Genomic DNA, 25,878 nt, shown 5'->3' on the forward strand with positions numbered 1-25,878 from the left:
GCAAATCTACGCATTCACTAACATTCAAATCATAAAAGTTTGCAGCACAAGCATTCCGTATAACCTCACAATTATATATACAACTAAGTCCAAGAGAGAAAATAATAGGTTCTAGAATGTTGCAAATACTGCTTATCCAAGCCAATGAACATTTATAGGAAATATATCTGATAACAAGCAGAATTGGGATTTTTAAAGAACCTATAAAGTGTCTTCAACTGGAAAATTCTCTTGTGTAACTGCTTTGAAAAAACATTTTTTTCTTTCGTGAATTTCACATTAAAGAGAGAGACACGTGAGGTAAAGGAATCACAGGCAGTATTCAGTAACCACAAGACCACCATACCATTAACATTTAACATTTATTATGGGCGAATTGAGGAATATTATGTTAACCCATACCTATATGAAAAAAGGCAATAAAAATTCTGACTTATTGCTCGAGTCCTCTCCATCATATCCCATACAGCCTTCAGCTTCTCCACCACAACTGAAGTTACTTACTCTGCTATGGATACTGATTGAGAAATAAGACTTGCTGTGTTCAGTGAGGTTTACTCCCTAGTGTGCAAATTTTCAGACTGCAGTCCCAGACCTTATTGCAATATTTTCTTACATGCAAACCTAATGTGAAATAATAAGTGTGTATATTCTAGATCACCAAAATTAGAAAAACACCAGGAATGTTCTTGCCAATGTGCTAGCAGCTCCTTTACAGCTTCTTTGACTAATGGACATGAAAGCAGCAGCAAAAGGCAAGTAAGGGAAGGTTGGAAGGCCTCATAAGATTTCATAAATGAGGTAGGTAAATTGGAGGGCAGCCAATTTGCTGCAGTGGTTAAATATACTAGGCTGGAAAACCACAAGACTGAATTCTAATCCTGTGTCAGGCACAATCCAGTTGGGCAACCTTTGGCCAGTCATTCTCTCTCTCTCAGCCCTAGACAAGGGCAAACCATTAGAACATAGAACTAAAGAGAAATTTCCTGACAGAACAATTAATCAGTGGAACAACTTGCCTTCAGAAGTTGTGAATGCTCCAACAATGGAAGTTTTTAAGAAGATGTTGGATAACCATTTGTCTGAAGTGTTGTAGGGTTTCCTGCCTAAGCAGGGGGTTGGACTAGAAGATCTCCAAGGTCCCTTCCAACTCTGTTATTCTATTTCTGAGAATGCTGCCAAGAAAACTGTAATGATGCGACAAAGCAATCTCAGAGTCAAGGCTGATTTTAAGATCCATGGGCACAACCACAGCAGGGGTGGGTTTCAACCGGTTCGCGGCGGTCCCCGCGAACCGGTTGGTCGGCGAACCCGGAAGTAAGTAACTTCCGGGAACGGCGAAGGGCCCACCCGCCCGCCCACGCTCCTTACCCGGTTTTGACGAGTTCTGCGCTTCCACGCATGCGCAGGACGCATACAGCGCCTGCGCGATCCTCCAGGAGCAGCTGGAGCATCGCACAGACGCTAGTACGCATGCGGGCACTGCACGCGTGCACGAGGACGCCGCCGGCCCCGTTCCAACCGAACCGGTTGGAATGGGCGAGAAACCCACCCCTGAACCACAGGAACATGCACGAGAAGATCCTTATATAAAAGCATCTGGATTCAGGCAATTTAAGCAAAACTTCCTTCTGGAAGTCAAGAAAAATCTGCCCCAATGAGTTGAGACTCAGAGAGCAGTTCAGTTCCTCATCACATTTGACAAATGTGCAGTGAAATTAAAAACCTTTTATGTGCTTAACCAAGTGTCATTATAAATATAAAAAAAGACAGTTATTATGTTCTTAACTTGAAAGTAATGCTATGCCTTTCGTTTAAGCATCGTAGGTCAAAGGCAATCTTATGGCACAATATCATTATATATGGCAAAAAGTAAGCCCTTCGATTCACAGTCAGAAACAGCGCTCCAGAACAAAGAGACTACAGTTATAAACTATGATGATATGTGTCTCAACTAATATATACATATACATATACATATACATATACATATACATATACATATACATATACATATACATATACATATACATATACATATACATATACATATACATACATACATACATACATACATACATACATACACACACACACACACATATATATATATATATATATATATATATATATATATATATATATATATATATATATATATATATATATTTCAAAATGAGAGTATAAAAAAATGACCTTATCATGTTTTTCTAGCTGAGCCATACATACTATAACAGAGTGAATGTGAGAATATGCATATATATTTAAATCTAAGGACTGAAATGGTATCTTTTACTTCTTCCTTAATAGCATACTAAAGTATTTTAAATTTTTTAAAAAAACATTTTAGCCTTAAGGATTTCAAAATAAATCCTCAATGACAGCTCTCACCTGCTGTTGAATTTAATGCATAATTAAACTTGTAGAATGCCTGCCAACTTAAACAGTTTAAAAGAAACTTAATCAAACAGATAGAAGATAACACTATTAAGAGCTGTGATCTGACATCAAAGATGAGATTAAGCTTCTTAATACCTGTTGCTGGGGAACACAAGTAAAACAACCTGGTTGTGAGGCATCCTTAATAATATTGGCAAAACAGGCAGTTGGTTTAGGTAACAATTCTTTTTATGTTTACTGTACAATATGTGTGGCATTTCTATTTAATTTAAGCGTAAGGTGATTTGCTGTCTTCTCTATTAAACTCCCAATAGTTTTAGGGTTCTCTGAAACTGTCTTCAATAGGCTGGGAATCAGAGATACTATTTTACAGCAATACGTATCCATGCAGCCATGAGGTGACCACGCTCACCGCCTCCTGCACCACAAAAATAAGGCCAAGCACTTATTTCAGGGGTCAAAAGAAAATAAGACCCTGTCTTATTTTCGGGAAAACACGGTAGCTGCAGCCTTTCCTGAACCAAGATGTTTTACGAAGTAGAACTCATGTCTTGATCGATTCATGTTTGGATTACCACAATTTCCTTGACATGAGGCTGGCCTTATAGAGAACTGGGATGCTACAAAGATGCAAAATGCAACTGGATGCCTGCTGACTGGTGCAAGACGATACGGTAGAATAACACAAATATTGCAGGAACTGTATTGGTTTACCGCTCAGGCTCCAGCCTTAACTCAATTGCTAGTTATTTCGTATAAAGTGCTTTAGTAAGTTCAAGAATATCTGTTCCAGGTAAAATATGTACCTAATAGGTACAGGCCAAGAGAACATGCTGGTGACCCTCCACAAAGTTAGAGTAGCCCCGAAACAGCACTTCCCAATCTTTGCTTGGAAACTTGCCCTGAGATTAAAATGCTCCCTTCCCAACTACAATTTAGGAAAGCTATGAAGACAGAACTTTTTCAGAAAGACTTTGGAGCAGAGGGTATAATATGTCTGGTGGCAATAGTTCAGATAGCAGCAGGATTGTTTTGTGTTGATTCTTCCAAATTACACAAGAGAATGTGAATATTTTCGTGTATCTCTTTCAGAGTTGTACAGAAATAACTACTTCCACATGTGCAAGTAGTGAGTGCCAAGAACAGTTACCCATGATAGCTTCCTTAAACACATGCTCAGTCAATTCTACCGCAACAGTGATTTCCTCATCTGCAACACATTGTCTTCAAAACGCTTGCTTTCTAGCCTAAAAATATTAACAAACGTCATACTTAAAGAAGAGACATTTTGCAATGATAAATGTGCAGAAGGTTAATCAACTTCACAGTACCTGGTTTTCTATGGCTTTCCTGTTTTTAGGATCGCTAACAATCAAGAGTTGGAGTTCAGCCATCTTTTTCATCTTGCTATCCATGTCAATCTTCTGGTTAAGGGCTTTAGTCTGACTTTTCAGTAATCTGACTGTATCTTCCTTCCCAAGTTTTTTTGCCAAGAGAGAAGCAGAAGCAGAATGTATTGCGGTAACCCAGTTTTCAAGGTCAGTCTGGCTGGTAGCCTAAAAAGAGTGTTTTTTAAAAAAATCAAACATTATAAACAGAACGCTAAAATACAACTTACCAAGTTTCGCAACCAATGGACAACAGAGATCAATTCCACGATGACAGCACACAATTTTCCCCTTCAAACGAATGAAAGGCTTCTTCTATACTAATACTGCCTTGAAAAATTGGCAGTTGTCATTGTTAACAATTATTAGGCTTTATCTAAAAAGAAAAAACTTTGTATAAAAGATTAAATGCTTGATTGCGAGGATGGCAATTAAATAACCTATCATTAGCTTAATTTCAAAAAATACAATTGAATGGAAATTGTACTGAACATTATTGCAAATAAAGAAGCAGGAAGACAAGTTCAGTGACTGTCCCATAGCAGTTTATGCCATCTCCTAAATTTCTCTGTAATGTATTAACAGCCTAAAACGTATGAAAGTGCAAGAGCTACATAAAGTTGATTATACAGAAAAATGCAGTCATTACAACATTTAGAAACATTGTGATCCAGTCACCCTGTTTTCTTGCCGGTCATTATGCCTGCTTTATGCTAACTTAGTTAACTTCCTATTGATATTAACTGATTTCTGAGGTAGCCTTTATTTGGCACTTCTATCTCAGCAGCCCATATGTGGAACAAAGAAAACTGAACTATCAATATTAGAAGACATGTTGTCTTGCCAATTACAAGAAACGCAGATTGAGTCCAATACAACCATGATACTTTAAGTGGCACTCTTATTTCCAGGCAATGCATTTTTGACTGGTAATACATAAAATTAAATGAAAATACTAGACCAATATAGTAAAAAAAATACTATAATACTATAATAATTTTAGCGACTTCCGGGGGCGGAGACTGTCGCCGAAGGGGGCTCAACGGAGCTCCTCTCAGAGATCTGGTCTGTATATCTAAATAAGATCAAAGATATCACCCCTTTTTGGCAAGAAAGGGGCAGGGAGAAGCTCAGTGGCTAGGGTCTATTCGTAGTTCACAGCCTTCTTCTTTTTTTTTGGCTGTGGACGGAGATTAGATCCAGCGTTAGCTGAGCTCTTATCTCCAGCCAGTTTCTCTCAGCTGCCTTTTTTGCAGCTCCAGACAGGAGACTCCCCCCTCAGGACAAAGCAAAGTTGTTTGAAGTTATTTATGATCAATACGAGCGGGTCCCACCCCTGAGAGGTTTTATTTTTAATACTATCTTAAACACCAGCCTCGTTTGTCCTAGAGGCTTCTTTGTTCAAACGTGTTACAAAATGGCGACTTTTCTCCGTTGGTGACTGATAGGGGATGTACTTAGCCGGTTCTACCTTCTTGGAGACTATTTCCCATTAACTACCCAAAATCTATAAACAAATTTTTCTTTGGAAATTGAGGGGAGCGAGAACGCTGTTTATCTGTTTATCTTTAGCTTTTACTTACAATGGCTCCCAGGTCGAAGCCGAAGCGTCTTTCTACAAATGTGCTTAAAGAACCAGCTACCAAATCGCTGCCCTTGTCTCCTACGCCCTCTACTGGAGATTTCTTAACACAGGAATTTTTTTTTTCAAATGCTTAATGACTTTAAACAGGAAATTAAAGAATTTGTATTGGAGTTATATGATAATCTAGAGATTAAGATTGCTCAAATAAAGGTGGATACCTTTGAAGCCATGTCTGCTCTGACAGATTACACCGCTGAATTGGAGAATAAATTGGAAAGCTTGGAGGAGGCTAACTCTAATTTGACTATTAACATCCAAACATTACAACAAAAAATTAGAGATACTCAAGAACAGCTCGTTATGATAAATTTTAACAGGAAGGCATTTGCAATAAGAGTCAGAGGATTGCGCGAAAAGGAGCGAGAGAATTTGAAACAGACTTTTGTTGAGGCCTTTAGCCATGCGGTGGGAAGCCCAGGATTTAATTTTGATTGGCAGATTCGAAAAATTTATCGCCAGAATTCGTTGGTAGCAGAACAGCGACGGCTCCCGAGGGACATAATCATATATTTCTCCACAAAAGAATCCAGAAATGCGATCATACAAAAGCTTTACAATAATAGGTTGCGAGTTGATGGGCAGGATCTGATTGTCTTCAAAGAAATACCATCCCAGATGTTAAAAGCAAGAAGAGACTATACTTTTCTAACTGAAGAGCTTAGAAACCACCAGATACAGTATAAATGGGAAGCCCCAGCTGGCATCACGGTCACATTTGAGAATCAAAGATTTCGTCTCAATTCTGTTTCGGAAGCTCGAGATTTCTATTATAAGACTTTGAAGGCGGGACTTCCTGACTCACTCGGAAAAGAGGAAAGACAAGGCGAAGGAGAAGGCAAGCAGCAGACCACATGGTTGCAAGACGGAGGGTGTAGCTCTCCCCCTTCCGGAGAAGCAGAAGAGCGGAGATCGAGGATTTAGCTATGTCTTCAAAATATTTGTCTGGTTTAAGATACGGTAACCTTGTCTAGATCCAACAATTTGCAAGACACTCAGTCTTTAGACTACGATCTTTTCCTATTAGACATTCCAAAATATTTGTCAAAGTTGTGGATTGAATGGGGGTTTGCGATCTCTCTCCGGTAGAAAAAGCGGAATTGGATACTGGTGGTGTGATATTGGGACTGATCCACGTGGAGCGGATGCTGAACACATATTTCACGGGACTTATATGTTTGAACTTTAATTCAAATTGTCCAGGACTTTAAAGTGAAGAGAGTGGAGATGGTAACTTTACTGAACTTTGGTTTGGAAGGAAGGGAGCCGGGTAACGCGGGGTAGGTGGAGGGGTAGCGAAAGCCTGATCAGATCATTCCGAGTTAAAAGGCAAACTGACTCTTGTGTAAATTACTATTTGAAAATAAGGTTAAGAAAGATTATTTGGAGTGACTACAGGAAGTAGTGGTAAATATCAGTGAAGCAAGGGACGAGGGTAATGATCTACATTGTTTAAATTCTATTAGAAGGGAAAGCTTGGTGAGATTACTTTGAGATAGAATGTAAATTGATTCTTGTGTAAACTATTATTTGAATATGTGGAATGATCCACACAGCTTAAATTCTACTAGAAGGGAAAGTTTGGTGAGATTATTTTGAGCTAGATCGTAAACTGATTTCTGCATAAATCTGCATAAATTTTTATTTGAAAATAAGGTTAAGGAAGATGAATTGGAGAGTCTACAGGAAGTTGGGGTAAATAACAAAAAAGCAGGAGTAAGAAAGATTATTTGGAGTGACTACAGGAAGTAGTGGTAAACATCAGAGAAGGAAGGGACGAGGGTAAAATTCACGCGGAATGATCTACACTGTTTAAACTCTATTAGAAGGGAAAGCTTGGTGAGATTACTTTGAGACAGAATGCAAACTGATTCTTGTGTAAATTATTATTTGAATATGTGGAATGATCCACACAGCTTAAATCCTATTAGAAGGGAAAGTTTGGTGAGATTATTTTGAGCTAGATCGCAAACTGATTTCTGCATAAATTTGCATAAATTTTTATTTGAATATAAGGTTAAGGAAGAAGAATTGGAGAGTCTACAGGAAGTTGGGGTAAATAACAAAGAAGCAAGAGACAAGAATAAAATACATATAGAAGGATTTATACTGTTTAAACATTAATAAAGATGGGGGGCTGAGCTTAATATAAAGGGTTTTTTTTTCTTTTTCCTTTTTTTCTTTTCTTTTTCTTTTTATAATCTGTAATTTCTTTTTATTTACTTTTTTTTCCTCATATTACCTTTATTTTTAATCTATAGGATCACAAGATATTTCAGAAGGGGTTTGATAGAGGGCAGTGCCAGGTGTGGGCCCTGGGAAGTCGGGGGGGATTGGGGAGGGGGACCTACTGGGGGTGGGTGGGTGGGTGGGCGGTAATATAGTTTCAACAAGAAGAAGAATGCACTTGTATACGGTTGTCTCTTCCCTTTTTTTTCTTTCTTTATATTTTTTTCCTTGGTTTTTTTTATTTCTTTTTTTTTACCATATTTTGTTTCCTATTTTCTATTTTTATAGCTTAATATTAATAAATAAGAGTTGAATAAAGGAATACACCAAGGGGAGAGGTAGAGGGAAAGAAGAGGGAGGAGCAAGGAGGGAGTAAGAGGGGAATGTAAGGAGGGTGTAAGGGGAATGCTAGGGTGAGGAAGGGGAGAAAGGAAGGTTTGAGGGGAAAGGGAAGTAGGAAAGGGGAGTGTTAGAGGGAGGAAAGGAAAGTTGGAGGGGGAAGATGGGGTGTATGGAGGATGGAAGTGTCAGGTGGGATTTTGTCTTATGCTAAATGATGATGTGTTGTGTTTTCTTTTTTATTTTATTTTATTTCTTTTCTTATAGCAAATATCCAGTATACAAGTGACTGTAAAAAAAAATGAATGTGAAAACGAATAAAAATTTAATTTACAAAAAAATACTATAATAATTTTCCTATAGAGAATGTAAAAAAATATTTTCTACTACATTCAGAATTAAGATTGTAACTATCGTGTTTCTTTCCACCACCTTTTATGCCAATTACAAATCCTGCCATTGCAGAGTCTCAATTTTCTGAAAGTATCATTATGTTATAGCTCAAAATACACTCATCAAAGCAGGATGTAAAGAGGTAGAGCTTTAAAAGGATTTCTGTAACATCTAATGTATGTCTAATATCTATATTCTAACTTACCTCCATATTGAATCTCAAAAATAAATTTATTTTTAGAGATAAATCGTGTCTAGAATTTAATTGAGCTGGATAGAGGTAATTATCAATTAATACAATGGGCTTCTTTGATGTTGTTGAGTTTCAAAAACAAGCTATCAAATGCACAGGCTACTATGAACCTAATCTGTATATGTAACAAACATGAATAGAACCATAATTTCAAAAATACATCTTTCTTCTTTTTTACACCCATTGAAGGTCTACCTTTCCTATATAATACATATATATTCTCCAAAAGAAATCAACCAAAAGTAAGTTGCTCTTTATATACATAATTATGCACACTTAATGAATTTGGTTCAAATTCATAGCATTAGATCATATAAGAATTCTTTAATGATAGCTTTATCAATCAACGTCTTTCTCTTAATTCTTATGTAACCAACTCCCAGAATTTCCCAGCCTGCTCAGCAATTTGTTATAATGATTAGAGCAAAAAATCCACAAATTTAATAGCTGCTTAGGTTGGAAAAGAATGGACCAGAAATTTGAATGGAAGTTCATTATCCAGGCCTGTTTGGTGTTAAATATCAATTTTCTCTGGCTTGTTCTTGTTAGAGCTTTATCTTTTGATCCTAGCCTTTGATTTTAATTTTTGATTGCATAATTTTGAATGATTATACAATAAATATCTTATTACAAATTACTGACTGTAACTCATCAGGAGTCAACCAATTGGTAGTGGACAAAATCTGATGGACAGATAGATAGACAGATAAATAGTGCATAAATTCAGCGTTGTGGACCTTAATACTTTGATAATGAACAAAGATATTATATAGTAGAAGAATACCTGGAATAAGTAGACATCTCCGAAAGAGTTGCTGAGGCAGAAGACATTCTCTTTCTTTGGGTGTTCTGGGCAAGATTGCACTATACAGTCTTCTCCAAACAGAGCATATTTGGCTGAATTATTTTGCTCCATGGAATTCTTCCCATAAGTCTCATAAAACAGTAGAGTGCATCCTTCATAAAATAAAATAAAAAGTTATATGTTATACCAACATCCTCTGAAATACAGATTTATATACACACACATACATACATACATACATATATATGTGTATATATACACATACATACACATACACACACACATATACATACATACATACATACATATGTGTATATATACACATACATACACATACACACACATATACATACATACATGTATGTATGTATGTATGTATATATATACACATACATACACACACACACACATACATATATACATACAAACATGAACATGAACATGAACATGAAACGTATGTATGTATGTATGTATGTATGTATGTATGTATGTATGTATGCAACATAAGCAAATCTTGCCCAAACATATTCCTTTTCCTTTTCCAATTTATCCCAGCCTTGAAGCAGATGCTGCAACAGGATATACTAAATATAGACACAGCATCTTTTTAAATGCTACATAATCATTGCCAGCTTATTCATTACACATATGAACTAAAAATGAGGCTTTTAAGTCAGAATGGATAACTTTGAAGGCAACCAGCCAACTTAACTTTAAACAAGGAAGGAAGCTTTTATTATCTGAAGGCCCTTACTATATGGAAGCAAATAGCAATAATACTTAGACTTATAAGCGCTTCACAGTGCTTTACAGCCACCTCTAACAAAGTCAGCATATTGCCTCAAACAATCTGGGTCCTCATTTTACCGACCTCAGAAGGATGGAAACTGAGTCAACCTCGAACCAAAAAGATTCAAACTGCCCAACTGCTGGTAGCTGGCAGTCAGCCGAAGTAGTCTGCAGTACTGCATTCTAACCACTGCGCCATCACGGTTCATTATTCCCAAACTGCATATGGCTGCATTCTTCTTGGGAAACACTGGAGTCATGTCAGCCACCTAGTTCTACATCCATCATTGTCTTATACCCCCTTCATGCCATTTATGGACACAAAAGGCAATTACACTGCAATGAGTTTTGATTAGTCATGACTTGTATAGTGCTCTAATTTTTCAGTATTTTTCACTAATATTATATTTACTGGAAAATAAGTCTATTTTCTTCCTTCCTATTGAACTGATAAGATTTTAGATACTTCTAAATATTGGATATAAAGAGGAGGGGACATAATTGGCCTTTTTTTTTTCAGTAGAAGCTTCCAAACAGAGTGGAACCATTCACAAGTGGCTTTTACAACAGGAGGTGGAGAACTCAGATCTGACTGTACCTCTCAACTCCTTAGAAACATTTTTATGGCACAAAAGGAATATCTTCACCACTACACTCCTGACAGTGCTTAGGGCTCATGAATCAATCAGTACTCCCTCTAAGTGACCAATGATGGAGGCATAAAAATTGGCATCCAGTTCATGAATGATCGATTTGGTCTCATCCTTTCCTCTGCCTCACTGCCTTTGTTTTTGTAGCAAGGGAAAAAAAGTCATTCCAATTAAAAAGTATAGCAAAACTGTGGCAAGACCCCATAGCTCCTTGACATTTGCAAGGGTGACAAGTGGGGACAACTCAGGATGAAAAACTCTGTCTTGCAGTTTTAGAATGAATACCGTAGAACTGGCTTTTTTCCCCCTTGCTTCACAACTGAGCAGGAAATCGATCAGCTCAGCTACAAAAGAGATCAATTGTGAAGAGACAGAAACTTGTCCTTATGTGGAAAACCCCTTTAATGTGGTTGGAAATAATTCAGCCACTTTTGCTATCACAAGAGTATTTGTACTTCAATAAATTGAATGAATAAGCCTGTTAATGTTATCAACAGATATTTGTAACAGAGGCTGAAATGTATTAGAAACGAATTGCAAAACAGTAAATATCACAAGCTGTACAAATACACAAGTGTATTTGTCCGAGCATATTATTTTTTTTAAAAAGCAAAGAAAAAACAAAAAGAAATATTAACACATATATTAGTAATGATAATAATAGCGTAACAAAATAATTTAACTAGATTTCTCTTTATATTAGCTTATTTATAATTCTGTTAATTATATTAGCATATATTAGGCTGCAGAGATGGACAGATTGACATTAAAAATAAAGGACAAAGATGACACAGAATATTACTTAACATGGAATAGATTTTACAAGTGGTTACAGATAAGAGCTAGAAATTAGATGAAGAAAGATTATTATTATGTATGAATTAAATATAAAGATGGTTTATAATTGTGGCTGACCTTTTAATGTTACCCAATACTGTTTCCATTTCTTCCGGGTTATTAGCTCAAGTTTCTTCTCTTTCTGTAGGGTCACAAGGGGCCTGAAGAAAAGCCACCCAGCTTTACGGATGACTCCTTGTTCCTTCTCATACAGCAGGTCCAGGTGCTCCAAGGAGCTGAGTGACTCACCGCTCGAGTCCTCGGTTTCCATAGAAGAGTCTGTGTTCTCAACGTTGGTTCTGCTCAGATCAAGCTCTCGCATGAAATTTTCATAAATATTTTGCCTTAGGATGTCACTGCTTATTGCATTAGCTGATTCACTTCTTTGGGGCAAAATCTGGCCAGAGCTCGGGGACCATAGAGAACCAGAGAAATGGGAAGGAGCAAAAAGGTCTGTAGAAAGGCTTTCATATCCAGTATCAAAATACTCGTTCGAATCTTTGCATCTTGACTCCTGGAAAAGTGGAAAAGTGGAAAAGTGGCACAATTAACTGGCACACAGTGATCAAGTAGCAATGCTTCACTTCACGTGTGTGTGTATATGTATCTGCTGCTAATAAATTCATTCATAAAACTTTGCTGCAATTTGTTGGAATTATAGTGCATTATGCAGATTAAGCAGTGCAGTAAAGTTAACACATTAGAAGGATGTGATTATACCAGGAATATCAGAGTTCACCAATTCAAATAGTTTATAGATGGTCTCTTAATACAGTCATTGACATTATGAGATCTGCTGTCAAAAGCAGAATGAAAAATCATCCTAAGGATTAGATGTTTATTTACTTCTCTTTGCACTGAAAAAATAACCAGAATTTATTTTGGATTATTTTAAATTAGGGTATTGCTAATGTTATCACAATTCTTTGATCAACTTAAGAACATATTTACAGCCAATATTATTGTATCTATATGGTTTCCAAATCATCTAGAATCATACGGGTGGAAGGGATCTCTAAGGTTTTCTAGTCCAACCTCCCATTCAAGGCAGGAGCCTTATACTAACCCAGCTGTCTAGTCTATTCTTGAAAACATCTGGTAATAGGAGTATCGACAACCCCAGCTCTGTCAAAAAATTTCCCCTAGAGAATAAGTCAGTCAGTTCTTCTTTGTGACAGCCCCTCATGAAGAAAACTTATCATGTTTCCCCCAATCCTTCTCTTTGATAGGCATACTTAGTTTCCTCAATCATCTGCCATGCAATTTAACCTCCTGACCTTTTATCATCTTTTTTGCTCTTCTCTGCACACTTTCCAGGATCTTAACCTTTTTTTTTTGTACCATAGTGATCAAAACTGGACGCAGTATTCTAATTGTGATCTCACCAGTGCAGAGGTACTATTTCTAATCAATATTATTCCACTCATAACTTACTCTTTCTGTGGAGTACACAAGAGCACATTTACATGATTTCAAGGGGATCTCTCTGTCAGCAACTAAATAAAGTCACATTCATTTAGTTTCAATGGTAACATAAAATACACTTTTCCATGCCAGTTTTACTTATGATTATTAGGTCTATAGCCTGGGGTAACCCAAGTTTCAAGGCCATAGATAGCTGACTCTTGCTTGATCATAATTATCACAAATCAGTGAGATAGTATCTTGCCATTTTGATATAGGAAATATATGAAAACAAATGCAGCCGTATTGCCAGGGGAAGGGGCGACTATCAGAACTTTGTATAGCTCCAAGGTAGGTCCATCCTAGTTTCCAAAAGTTACTAATTAACCAGTCATAAGTTGAGAACTACCTGTAAGCCTTACTTAAAACATCACTATTAAGCTTTTATTAAGATTTTTCCTATTGGAACGTATCTATGCAATATGCAATAATGATCTGGAATTTATTCTCCTAGTCTTGTATTTGATGCCACCTTGCTTTCTCTTCCCTAAAGTTTCTGGAGAGTTTTGATACACATGAAGGAGAAGCAAACATGCACAATACTTCCTGAAATCCTGTGTAATACTGCCTTGAACCCTCTTGAGTTTAGTTCTATGGCTGCATACATCTCGCAAGGCATCCATTTCAGTACCAAAATGAACACCCATAAATAAGCACAACTCCTTCCAAGTCTATTGCCCTTCCTTCTTTCCTTGCAGCACCTCCCTTCACAAACTCTTCTGTTTTTTAAGATTAGCTATGAGGGAGACCAAAGCACTCATAAGGGAAAGCAATAAGCAGGGATTGGTTTATGCAATTCTTCCATTATAACAGAGGTATCCAATGTTTTCTAGCCACAGAAACTTTGAAGAGCATGCCAGTCAAACGAGCCAGGAAAAAGAAGTGAGCAAGCCAACATGAAATGTATATTTAAATTCAATTTTAATTAAGCAAGTTATATACAGTTAATATGGTTCCTACCTATGCATTTTATTTTATTTTTTAACTTTAAACATCCAAATCTTGAAGGGCCAGGAATGAATAACCCAGGAAATGCTGGGTTCATTTTGCCTGGCATACAAAGCCAATCAAACATGCAAGATGACACATCCCTTTAATTGCTTTATTCTGTACAGAATAAAAATAAATTGCTTTATTCTTCAATTCTGCACCCCATTCCTCCTATTCCATCAGCTCCATTATATCAATTGCGACATTCAGAAGGCTGATATAATAAGGATAACAGGAATAGGACTGACACAAATGTGGTTGGGCAATATGCTTTCTTTAGCTATCTGAAACTCTTGCACCAAGTCTTAAAGCTAAGCTATCTATAAAATATAGGCTGCCCATTGGTTTTTTAATGGCCAACAATTCATAGCTACTATGGTATTTGCTTGCTAAGGGCTACACCTCACTTGCCAGAATGAAATTCTTGAACTGTCGTTTGGAAAGGAACCTAATGTTGTCATACTAGAAGAGTGTGCATTAGTTTTAATATTTATAAACATTTTTACCCAGAATTTCTAAGCCATGCTTCTCTAGCAAATACTATTAGAACATTGAATTTGCTGCTTTAAACAAGTGCAATTTTCCATGAGAGCAAAATTATATGTTATCCATTTATGCTAACAGTGATTGCCCATTTTTTTTTTTACATATATATAAGGCTAGAGCATTAACCATTTGGAATTGAATACTTTACATGTGATTTTAATTTTAAACTGGCAAACTTCATTTCCTGGATCTTGTGTCAAGTTTATACAGAATTCCTTTCAGGGTTGCAGTTTAAAAGCAAACAATAATATAACACAATTATTATTCTTAACTCCCATTGTGAAAATTTCCCTGAACAGATAGCTCTGAATTGAGCTGTCAGGAGAGCTGGAACAGAGTGTGCCTGCCTGACATAGTTATAGAAAAGTTTAAAATAACATATCTTTATTGACAAAATATTTAGTAAGTGAAAATTACTTAATCTACTAAGCATATAAACATTTAACATTCTATAGCCGTGATGGCAAACCTAAGGCATACGTGCCACAGATGGCACACAGAGCCATATCTGAGGGCACGTGAGGCGTTGCCCTATGTCAGCTCCAGCACGCATTTTCAGCCTTCCAGACAGCGAGGGAGACCGTTTTCGTCCTCCCCAGGCTTCAGGAATGCCTCTGGAAGGTGAAAAACAGGCCCAACGGAAGTTCCAGTAGACATGCTGGGCCTGGTTTTTACCATCCACAGGCTCCGGAGGCTTTCCTGAAGCCTGGGGTGGGTGAAAAATGGCCCAATGGGCCTGCCAGAAGTCCAGAGGCTTCAGTGAGGCCTGCATGAATGCATGGGGGAGGGCACAGGGGGTGCTCGCATGCACCGGGGGGAGGGTATTGCATTATTGGTGCCCTTTTGGCACCCGAGCAGAAAAACATTCGCCATCACTGTTCTCTAGCTACATCAGAAAAGTCATTTACCATATATAAAAAGCAGAAGATGAAAAATCATTTTTTTTAAATATTTGCTTAGTGTACATTCATGCACAAACACTCATTTTCAGGGGCAAGAAATCTCCCACAATCTGGTGGCTTTGGACCTACAACTTCTTACAACCTTCCCACAAGCAAAGAGTCAGTTTGGTCTAGTGGTTGAGGCATCAGGCTAGAAAGCAGGAGATCATTAGTTCAAATCCTGCCTTAGCCATGAGAGCCAGATCTTGCCACTGAGTTATTTATAAAAAAAATAATAAAGGTGGAATACAATTGAATTTATTTATTTATTTAATTAATTAGTTTGTATGCCGCCCACTCTCAAAGAGACTCAGGACGGCTTACAAGTAAAAAGGGAAAGGGAAGGACATACAAAAACAAGACAACATTAAAAGATCCACAACATTCACCAATTAGGATGGGGCTGGACAAAATCAACAGCCCCAGGCCTGCCGGAAGGTGCAGCTCGCGGAGGATAGGTGTAACGTGGGTGTACCTAGGTACACCCACTATCACTCGCGCGGCTGCATTCTGGACTAACTGGAGTCTTCGAACACTCTTCAAGGACAGCCCCATGTAGAGCGCGTTACAGTAATCCAATCTTGAGGTGACGAGGGCGTGAGTGATCATCCGAAGGGCCTCCCGGTCCAGATAGGGTCGCAATTGGTGCACCAGGCAAACCTGGGCGAAGGCCCCCCTGGTCATCACAGCTGACAAGTGATGTTCTAACATCAGCTGCGGATCCAGGAGGACCCCCCAAATTGCGAACCCTCTCTGAGGGGCGTATAATTTTACCCCCCATGCTAATAAATAAAAGGGGAAGTTGGTAAGAATTCTGGGGAGGGGAAGAGAGGGAGAAAGAAAGAAAACAACAGAATGACAGGAGGGAGGGAGAGAAGGAAAGAAGTAGGGAGGAGGGAAGATGATTTCTGATGCTCCCTGTCAACTTCCCATAAGAAAACTCAATAAGGAAACCAGCAGGAAGTCAGAAATCACTCCCACTGCTTTATTTTTGCAGTGGTCATTCCATGGTCATTCTGTTTCCCTGTTTATGTAAGGAAATATCTCTGAAACAATGACACAATGGAGTAGGAGTTGTCTAGTTTAAGAATCTACAGTATGTTAAGCATATACCCTGCAATGAAGAATCCAAAATTCATATTTCAGGTAACTTTTTAAGCTTGAAATTCCATGTACCTGTAGCTTCCTCTTCTTCCTTGACAGGCTTCCTGTCCAGTCACTAATCCGACGCATTCGGCTTTTTAAAGTTTCCTTCTTAGCTGCATCCTCATTAAGATTTCTAGATTTCCTACAAGGCAGAGTGAAGGAAGAGTACTGTGGAGATCCTCTGTGCTCCACCTTAGAAGGAACATCTATGGCAGAGGTAAATGAAACCCTGTTGCTTAAAGTAGCATGCGAATTGAGGTAATCTGCAGAAAATCCGATATTGGAGGCTTGGCAACTTCTTAGATTTGAATCCCCATATAAATCACGGAGGGAAGAAAGAGATGAACTTTGATTCAATGATTTTTTGCAGTCATTCTGGGAGAAATCAACTTGGATTCTTGCTTCTGGAATGCTTCTGGATATGTATGACACATCTAGTTCATTTATCCCTCCATTATTGCCCCATGGAGCATCATACCATGACGACTCTGAACTAATGGAGCTCCCTTTACTGGATCTAAGTCTCGAATCAGTAATTGAAAGATGATGGCTTTCAGCACAATCTGTACTAGAAGATTCTTTTCCTTCAAGCATGTTATTCTTTTCAGGTTCTGAAGTAGGGAAGTATCTTAAGAGTTGGACTGGTTCACTGGATTCATCTCTAGAAACGCTACTATTACTGCTAATGTTGTGAAATTCAACTTTCAAACATCCATCAAGCTTCCCTAATGTCTTGATGAGAACTTTTGGACTCATTCTGTCATCTGGTGATGAACTTTCTTTTTCCCCATAACAATTTAAGAAATGTCCGTTATATTCCTTGGAAGGAACGTAGTTGTTGGTAGTTTCAAAGCCAATGTAGTGAAAACCATTTTCAGGCAGAAATGCATTGTTAGCCCCCTGACTATAGTTCTCTGATGTGGGAGTCCTGGGCTTTGCATGGCTATTACTCTTAGGTACGTTCACTACTGTATCACTGAGTCTTGAGGAATAAGGCTGATTACTCTTAAAATGAGAAAGGCAGCTTCTGGCAAATGATCGGGATTTATAGTTTGCATTACTGGAACTGTGGCTCCACCCACGTATGGAGCAGGATTTTTCATCTTTAGAATGAATGCCACGAATTTTCAGAGAGCAGGGTTTCTGCTTGGTAGCAGGTGTAGATATAGTGTGATTTTTGGTTCCCTGAAGACTGTATTGGCTGTCTGAATTTCCCATTTTCACTAAAAAGGAAACATAAACAGGTTTGATTATTTTAAAAAGTCATGCCCAAGAAAAACTTAATCCTTACTTGTGAACTCCTAAGAAAATCTATAAATAAGGAAAGAGTTGTGTATAGGCCTTGAATTGCTTCTAGTTGATACTATACCGTATGTTCACTATGTTAAATTGAGACACAAATAATTAAATACACTGGAATAATATTTTAAAAATAGCATAATGTTGATGTGGGATTATCCATATAAACCTCTGGTTAATTTTGCAGAATGAACAAGCAATAGTAATAAAAGGGGTCCTTCCTTCTCAAGTTAAAATGCTGAAATGAAAAATATTTGTAGAAATAGTGGCTTTTATCAATTCTGCAAGAATATTCCCAAGTTGACCAAACCCTAGATAGGTATCCTCAGCATCATAATTTTAAGTGCATATTTGGATCCCCTTGCTAGATTGTGGGATTTCTTCTAAAAATCTTATGGGCTTTTATTTTTGTTCACCTTGTCCTTATTAAAATCAACTCAAAAAGACTTAGTCACCAATTCATTTTTTCTTTCATACTAAGAGTCTACTGCTTTTATCCAGAATTCAATGGCATAAAAAAGTCCAGTACATGAATATGTTTTTATTTGTTAATGAACTCTATCATTTTCACCACAATTTAAAACCATATCTAGCATGAGAAAGAAACTTTAGTAATAAAAATGTGGTTCTATAAGCCTCTGTTCAGACTTTATGTAAAGGCATTGTTTGTGTTTCTCATTTTCAAATAAAAATGTATATTTCAGACATACCTGAAAAAAACCACTCAAATGTAGGTAGAATTAGCAGTTTGCATATTTTTCATTATTTTGATAAAAGATCTTCATATTTTTCAGCCACGAAATGAGATTCCATATGATTGCCTGTAAATAAATAAGAAAAGTCTAAGTCACATAAATGAAAATACATTCATATTTTAATATGAATATCCATCTAACAGAAAGCTAATTGTCAAGAACATGGAGTTAATATCTACTGTATGCTCTACAAATATTTTATTCATTCGTTTGAATTTAAACTTTCATTTAAGTTGGGTATAGCTACCCATTGTAGTAGACATTGGGCACATTACAAAACCTAAATAAATGTTTTTAAAAGGTTGAGAAACTAAAAACAAACTAAAAAACTAAAAAGGTAAAAGGTAAAGGTTCCCCTCACACATATGTGCTAATCGTTCCCAACTTTAGGGGGTGGTGCTCATCTCCGTTTCAAAACCTAACAGCCAGTGCTGTCAAAAGATGCACGGAATGCTGTTTGTTACCTTCCCCCCAAAGGTGGTTCCCATTTTTCTACTTGCATTTTTACATGCTTTCAAACTGCTAGGTTGGCAGAAGGTGGCAGAAATAATGGGAGCTCACCCCATTGCGTGGCTATGAACCACTGAACTGCTGACCATTCTGTTCAACAAGCTCAGTGTCTTAGCCACTGAGCCACCGCATTCCTTAAAAAAACAAGGTAGTTTAGACTAAAAACAGCCATCACAATAACATGCCCTGAGTCTCAACCAGCCTCATATTACTGAAGGCAAAACAGCAATAATTCAAAGTTGCTCCAGGGTTTAAATGATATTAAATGATGTTATATAACTAGCTCCCTTGTTACAACTTGGATAATCCCCATGGATTTTTGAAGTCATTGTTGATTAATGAGTCTAAGTTGCAGCTGTGACCCAGAGGTGAAAGAGCAAAGGGTAATTCACTCATACCACCAGTTAGCCACTTCTCTATTTGCATGAACTTGAACTTAATTTGCCAGGAAAGCAACAGCTCAGACTGTATTAGGCAGTGCATGCTTGAAAAGAAAGGCGTCTACTGGCAAGCTGATCAATCAAACCTCTTGAGAGACAGCCTACAAAAAGGTGCAGCTTGTAGTAGAAAGAAGAAATCCATTTCACAAACCCTTGCAAGAGGATTAGAATTCAAAAGGACTTAATTTAATTTTTTGGGAGGAAGATTTCTCTATCAGTTGTGTCAGTTGACCAACTTTTATAAAATTCAAAGTGCTGTGAAATGTTTACCTCACACCTGATTTGCAACTGAATAAGGGCTGCATGCTCTCAAAACATTTAAATGAAGCACAGCCTCATTTTTAAACTATAAAAAAATCTATTAATCATTCAAATCTTTGTCTCAGTTACCTTACAGATTAGCAAAGTTCAAGTTCACTACAAACTTGTCTTTAAAACCAAAAAGACATACTGTACCTAGCAGGAAGGCACTTCACAAATGACAATGATTTTTATATTAAAGCATGTCAATAGCTATGCACAGACATTCAAGGACATTTTTACTACAAAATACATTTTATAACAATATTTTGCTTTATTTCACAAAAAATATGCCTTTTTTTCTTATAAGTACTAATCGCTCCATTGAAGTATCACTAATACAAACTACACTTCAGGATAACATGCACAGCTCATGCTAAGGTAAAAGGGGAAAACAATATAAAGAATTTGAAGGGGGAAAACTCACACATTTTGCAAGCTGTTTGATAGTGGGTAAAATGTAAATCACTAGGGTACTACTGAACAATGCAACAGAGCATAATCCTCAATCAGGGCATTTATATTCAGAGTCTGGGTATCAGAAGGATGAAGCACATTCACAAGGCTGCTTTCAGAAATCTATTTGTATTCATAAGAGGGCCTGAAACCCAATTTGTCTAAAGATTCTGTGAGAGGCCATCTGGTCCCCACTATGGCTGTGCACTCACTGTGTAATCCTTTTTAACAAAGCGAGCAGCAAGCAAGCTGCTGTTAGAAAGTTTGACAAAGTAGCATCAATTTTTCAAGACTTGAGCCAGTGATACAACTTCCATTGTGCCCTCATACAATGAAGAAGGTTAATGAATACATCTATCAAAGGCAGGTATGCAAAGTGAGCTGACACAAGGCACAAAGAACAGTTAAGATGACAACCACTGTGTGTGTGAAAAGTGCGGGTCAGCGAGCAACTCTTTTCTGATCACAAAAGGCAACTTTCTAAGCAAATTTACAGCTTGCCAACTTTGAAGAGATCTCCAGTATTCTTCATAGGAAACATATTACGTTTATAATGAGGTTGCATGTGCTTGAATAAGAAACATCCAAATAGGAATTCAGGAAGCTGTCTTGGACTGAGATAGATAATTAGGTAATATATTTAGTTCACTAATCGGGACTGTTGGGATTTCAGAAAGCTTTCCCTCCCCCCCCCAAAAAAAACCTTCCCTGGCCTGCTTCCCCAGTCATTTAGCCCACATACTTCCCTCTCCTTTTCCCTAAGGAAGAGAATGAAATTATCCATTTGCATATATTTTATTTAGTATTATAATTTTGTTACTCAGATATTTTTTTCCAGTAGGTCTGAACATTAGCCACAGTTTAGTAAATAATTTTCAGATTAACCATTTTCTTTTAGCTGAGATGACAGCTTCATAAATTATGTTTGAAACTGATTTCCTTAAATTAAACTATGATTAACATTCATCATAGTTCTTCTGGGATTAGCCATCATTTGAAGATAAAGTTACTGTATTTTTCAGAGTATAAGACACACCTTTTTCCCTCAAAAGAGGCTGAAAATGTGGGTGCGTCTTATACACTGAATACATCATTTTTGCCTCCCGAAACCCCGCTCCCTTCACCAAAATGGCTGTGCATAGCCTTTAGGAGCCTTGCAGAGTATTGCTGAAGGCTGGGGAGGGCAGAAATGAGTGGAAAACGGGCTGTTTTTTGCTCAATCCCCCCCCCCCACCTCCAGGAGCATTCTATAAGCCTCCTAAAGGCTATGCATGCCCTTTTTTTGACAAAAGGGCATGCAAACAAAAGACCATTTTTGGGAGGTCTGCAGAGTGCAAAAACTTTTTTTTTAATTTGCCTCTTCAAAACCTTGATAAATCTTATACTCCGGTGCGTCTTATACTCTGAAAAATACAGTAATTGTGCAGTCTCAGGGGTTTTCTTTCAATGTACCCAATTTTAAGTATAATCTTTATTGTCATTGTACTTAAATACAACAAAATTGGTTTTTTCTCAATAACAAGCAATCCATTGCAGGATAGAAAAACTACCATTCTATCAATCTGGAAAGGCTTTTCCAAAATAGCTACATAATTTATAAACTGGAGGAATAAGTATCAATAACTATGCTATGCTGATGACAAGAGATAGTTTGTTAAGAAAGCACACTAGAAACTGGGAAATTGTAAGTTCTAGCCTTGTCTTAGACATGAAGCCAGCTGAGTAATCTTGGGTCAATTACTCTCTGTTATAGGAAGAAGGCAAAAGTAAATTACTGTAGAAAATGTTGGGCTTTGAAGAAGCAGAATAGAAAAAATATTGATGTTTTTCAATTCTGGTGTTGCAGAACACTTTTGAGAATACTGTAAACCACCAAGGAAGCAAACAAATGGATCATCAGACAAATCAACCCAGAGTTTTCACTCAAGGCACAAGGGAGAGGTTCCAATTATCCTACTCTAGAACATTATATGAAGGAGAAGGCTCTATTGATGGGAAAGGAGGAAGTTAAGAGAAGAAAGCAGCAGCAAGTTGGATAGACTCAATTCAGTGCAATAGATATATCTCTGGAAGATCTGAAAGGCAAAGTTAGGGATAGCTCATCATAAGAAAATCTATCCATATTGTTGCCAAGAATCACTACTGATATGAAGGCACACAATCAGTAGATTTCCTAAATGCTAGCAGGATAAGTACTGATCTGACTTCAGGTAGAACACTTTTCCAAAGGAGATGGGATGTCCTTGTGATTCTTAAGAGTAACATTCTTTCAGAATATTGCCCTCTCTAATAGATTTTATGAGACAAAAAACCCCTGTGGAACAGCTGGTAAAGATATTGAGTTCTAGAGCCTCCTTTTCTCCTTTTGATTCCCTGGACTCTTGGTTCCTGAAGGGACAATAACAGTGATGCTGCTTGTGGCCAGTAATTTGTCGGCTATAGTATTGGGCAGAATCTTCAGAAAATGTGAGAGGCAAGGAGACAGTATGGGTAATCCTCTAGTTATGACCAGTCACTTAGCAACCTTTCAAAGTTCTAATGGATCTACGAGGTGAGGAGGTACTTATGACCTAGATTTTGAAGTTTCAATGGTCACACTTCCCACCCCCCAGTCACATGACTGCACTTCAGGGATTTGGCAATCAGGCCACATTTATGGCCATTTGCAGCATCCCGTGGTCATATGACCATGTCTTAATAACATTTTTGCTGAAAACTGGCACTGACTTCTATGTTTTGGCAAAACCGCAAGATACAGTTGTTATGCAATAAAATCGCATAACAACTGTTACAAAAAGTATCAGTCATATGACCAACCCATTTTACAACCATCCTGAGTTACTACCATGATGGGCAGGCTCCATTACAACTCAAGGACTATCTGTACATTGGAACACCAATGGAGACAGTTCCATTAGCTTCAGTGGAGAAACTGCTGCCCATTCGCTTGGTGGACATGGCAGGAGAGAAGGGAATGGAAGGAAAAGTAAATATATGCTAGTACTGAAGGAGCCCTAGATCAGTGGGCACTGAGGATCTGTTTGTAGCACCAAGGGGGCGGTGGACTGAAAAAGTTCGGGAACTACTGCCCTAGACACAGCCAATGGGCAAGCGTGCTCTCCAGAACTAGAAATAAGAAATCTGCTGCCACTAGAATTGTCAGAAACTATTCCCTCCCCAGCTCTACCAAACCAGCAAAAAAGAAGAAAGAAAACAGGATGTTGATGGAATGAGGGGAAGGGTACCTGTTCAAGGAAGAAATATAATGAGGACCAAAATGGGATCAGATGACATACAAGAAGAGAGAATCTGTATTAGCAATGGAAGAAAAAGGAGAAACAAATAAATGGAAATGAACCAAAAGGAAGAGGTAACTACAAAGAGTAGGAAAAGAAAGGAAGCTCTGTTTCAGTGTTATGAAAGAGTTAAATTCACCAGGCCAACTGCCCATCCCAAGCAACTGCTAATATTTCAAGGCATACTTTATAAGTCCCAGGTCTGAAACCATCTGCTTCTCTCTCTTTTTCCTTTCCAACTGATTCTGTTATACTTAACAGCGAAAATAAGGGAATAAGAGAAAACCTACCCCCTCAATTATTCCAGGGAGGGGGGAAAAAACCCTCATACTACCATCAATAACATGAAAGTAAATGCAGAGAATGTTTAGTGACTTTGGCATCATATGAATGAACCTTATTAAAAGAGAACAACAATCTTATTAAAAGAGAACAACAAAATGAAAAGTACTACCAGATGTGGAAAGGCAAAACCTTTTAATAAAAAAGTTTTAATGTTTAATTATTGCAGAAATAGACTACAGAAATAGACCCAAAAGGGATGAAGAATGGAGAAGGAAAGAAGTTTAATAAAATAAAGACCTTAGTATACTTTTCAGTCAAAAATGCTTTATACTGACACACACACACACACACACTTCAACAAATTACCATTTTCATATCATTATTTCATTTTCAATTCCTTTCTTGTATCATTGGATGCAAGAAGACTCCACTTATTGGAAGGCCATGCCAAATGTGCACAATTCAAAGCATCCAAATTTTGTTTCACTAATCATGCAATAGTTTTAAGAGTAAACAATACACTTCAACCACAGAAATGGCTGCATTTAACTACTTTGCTTTAGAATGTACTATTCATATTTTTAACTAAATCAATTAAATCATGCTAATTAATTTCTAAATTTATGCTCACAGCAACTAACACAGGCCATAACATACAGTATAATGTAATGATTATATTTAAGTTAGCATAAAAGCATGGGAAAAATATTTTACTATTAGTCTGGAAATTATTTTCTGGAGACACAGTAATGAGACAGTGTGGTTAGGTAGACAGCATCAGCTGTTCCAATGTCTCTTTCTGGCATCAACTCAGTTTGTATACTGAAGATGAGATTATGGAAATGATATACCAAAAGCACAACACTTCGTTTGTGGTCAAGCCACGAGAGCAAGTGTAGAATTGCCTGACTAGCTCTTAGCAACAGCACTGGTTGACCCAAAACAAATAACGTGTTGCATTGCAAAATTAGATTAACATACTAACACAAATGAGAGCTTGCAGAACATCAATAGCTCAAAAGTTAAAAATACACAAATCTCAACAAAAAGCAAAATAACCCCACAATTATGTCATATAATGTGATGTGGGGTCAAATAGACAGTCATATAGTGGCCGGATAAAAGGTCAGATTTCTTATAACAAATGTGAAGCACACATTCTTTTCATTTTGAATTAAAGCAATATATATAGCAAGTACTAAGCCCAGTAGAGCATTTCTAAGAAATAATGATACTACCTTACACACTCCAAATATATAAATATTGTTTCATTTTACTGCAGTAGGAGGAAGAGAATCTTTGGCCATACTTGAAAGCAGAGCACTAAGCCTGGGAACTGGTCTCAGTGATTTGCATGTTGGGGAAGTTGCATGGTTTAAAACAAAGGGGAGATCAATATAATAAATTATGAGTGACATGTCACAGAAGACGTGTTTTTTTTTCATTTGTGCAGAGAAAAGTAGGGGGTTTTAACTTTAGCAACAAAAAAGCAATCCCTTCACATTCGTGCCCTGTATCCCTCTTTTATTTCTGACAAGGACTGTTGTTTTTAGACTCACTATTATTTAGCTAAATTATAAATAGTTTACTTCTATGTCTAGGAATAGCCTCTCTTCTTTCTCTAACTCATAACAGGGTTATGAGTTATTCCGTTAGTCACAGCAAAAGACAGCCTTCAAATGATGGCAAAATATTAAGGATAGAATGGGTAGTGCCATGCAGTTG

The 25,878-nt window shown here is 37.4% G+C and overlaps 2 protein-coding genes across 3 annotated transcripts in view; both read right to left on the minus strand.

Annotated features, from left to right (window-relative positions):
- The window catches only part of TIAM2 (TIAM Rac1 associated GEF 2), a 227,818-nt gene that overhangs the window by 63,559 nt on the left and 138,381 nt on the right, over window positions 1-25,878 (minus strand). The window contains exons 2-6 of one of the 2 annotated variants that reach the window (XM_087718253.1): window positions 18,822-18,932; window positions 16,843-18,035; window positions 11,804-12,239; window positions 9,429-9,601; window positions 3,732-3,956 (exon numbers count right to left, since the gene is read on the minus strand). In XM_087718253.1, coding sequence (XP_087574379.1) covers window positions 3,732-3,956; window positions 9,429-9,601; window positions 11,804-12,239; window positions 16,843-18,030 — 2,022 coding nt within the window. In that variant the 5' untranslated portion in view covers window positions 18,031-18,035; window positions 18,822-18,932. Of the gene's footprint in view, window positions 1-3,731; window positions 3,957-9,428; window positions 9,602-11,803; window positions 12,240-16,842; window positions 18,036-18,821; window positions 18,933-25,878 lie in introns of those variants that run through there. The other variant, XM_087718254.1, reaches the window with a different exon arrangement.
- Window positions 18,913-25,878, minus strand: part of SCAF8 (SR-related CTD associated factor 8) — a 192,827-nt gene continuing 185,861 nt past the window's right edge. Inside the window, exon 21 of the mRNA XM_087718261.1 lies at window positions 18,913-18,932. The gene's annotated coding sequence lies outside the window, so the exon portion shown is untranslated. The remainder of the gene's footprint in view (window positions 18,933-25,878) is intronic.

The sequence above is a fragment of the Thamnophis sirtalis genome, unplaced genomic scaffold, assembly GCF_051295495.1.
Source record: "Thamnophis sirtalis isolate CommonGarterSnake01/CBP01778 unplaced genomic scaffold, rThaSir2_p1.2 scaffold_6, whole genome shotgun sequence".
In the NCBI taxonomy this organism is placed as follows: domain Eukaryota; kingdom Metazoa; phylum Chordata; class Lepidosauria; order Squamata; family Natricidae; genus Thamnophis; species Thamnophis sirtalis.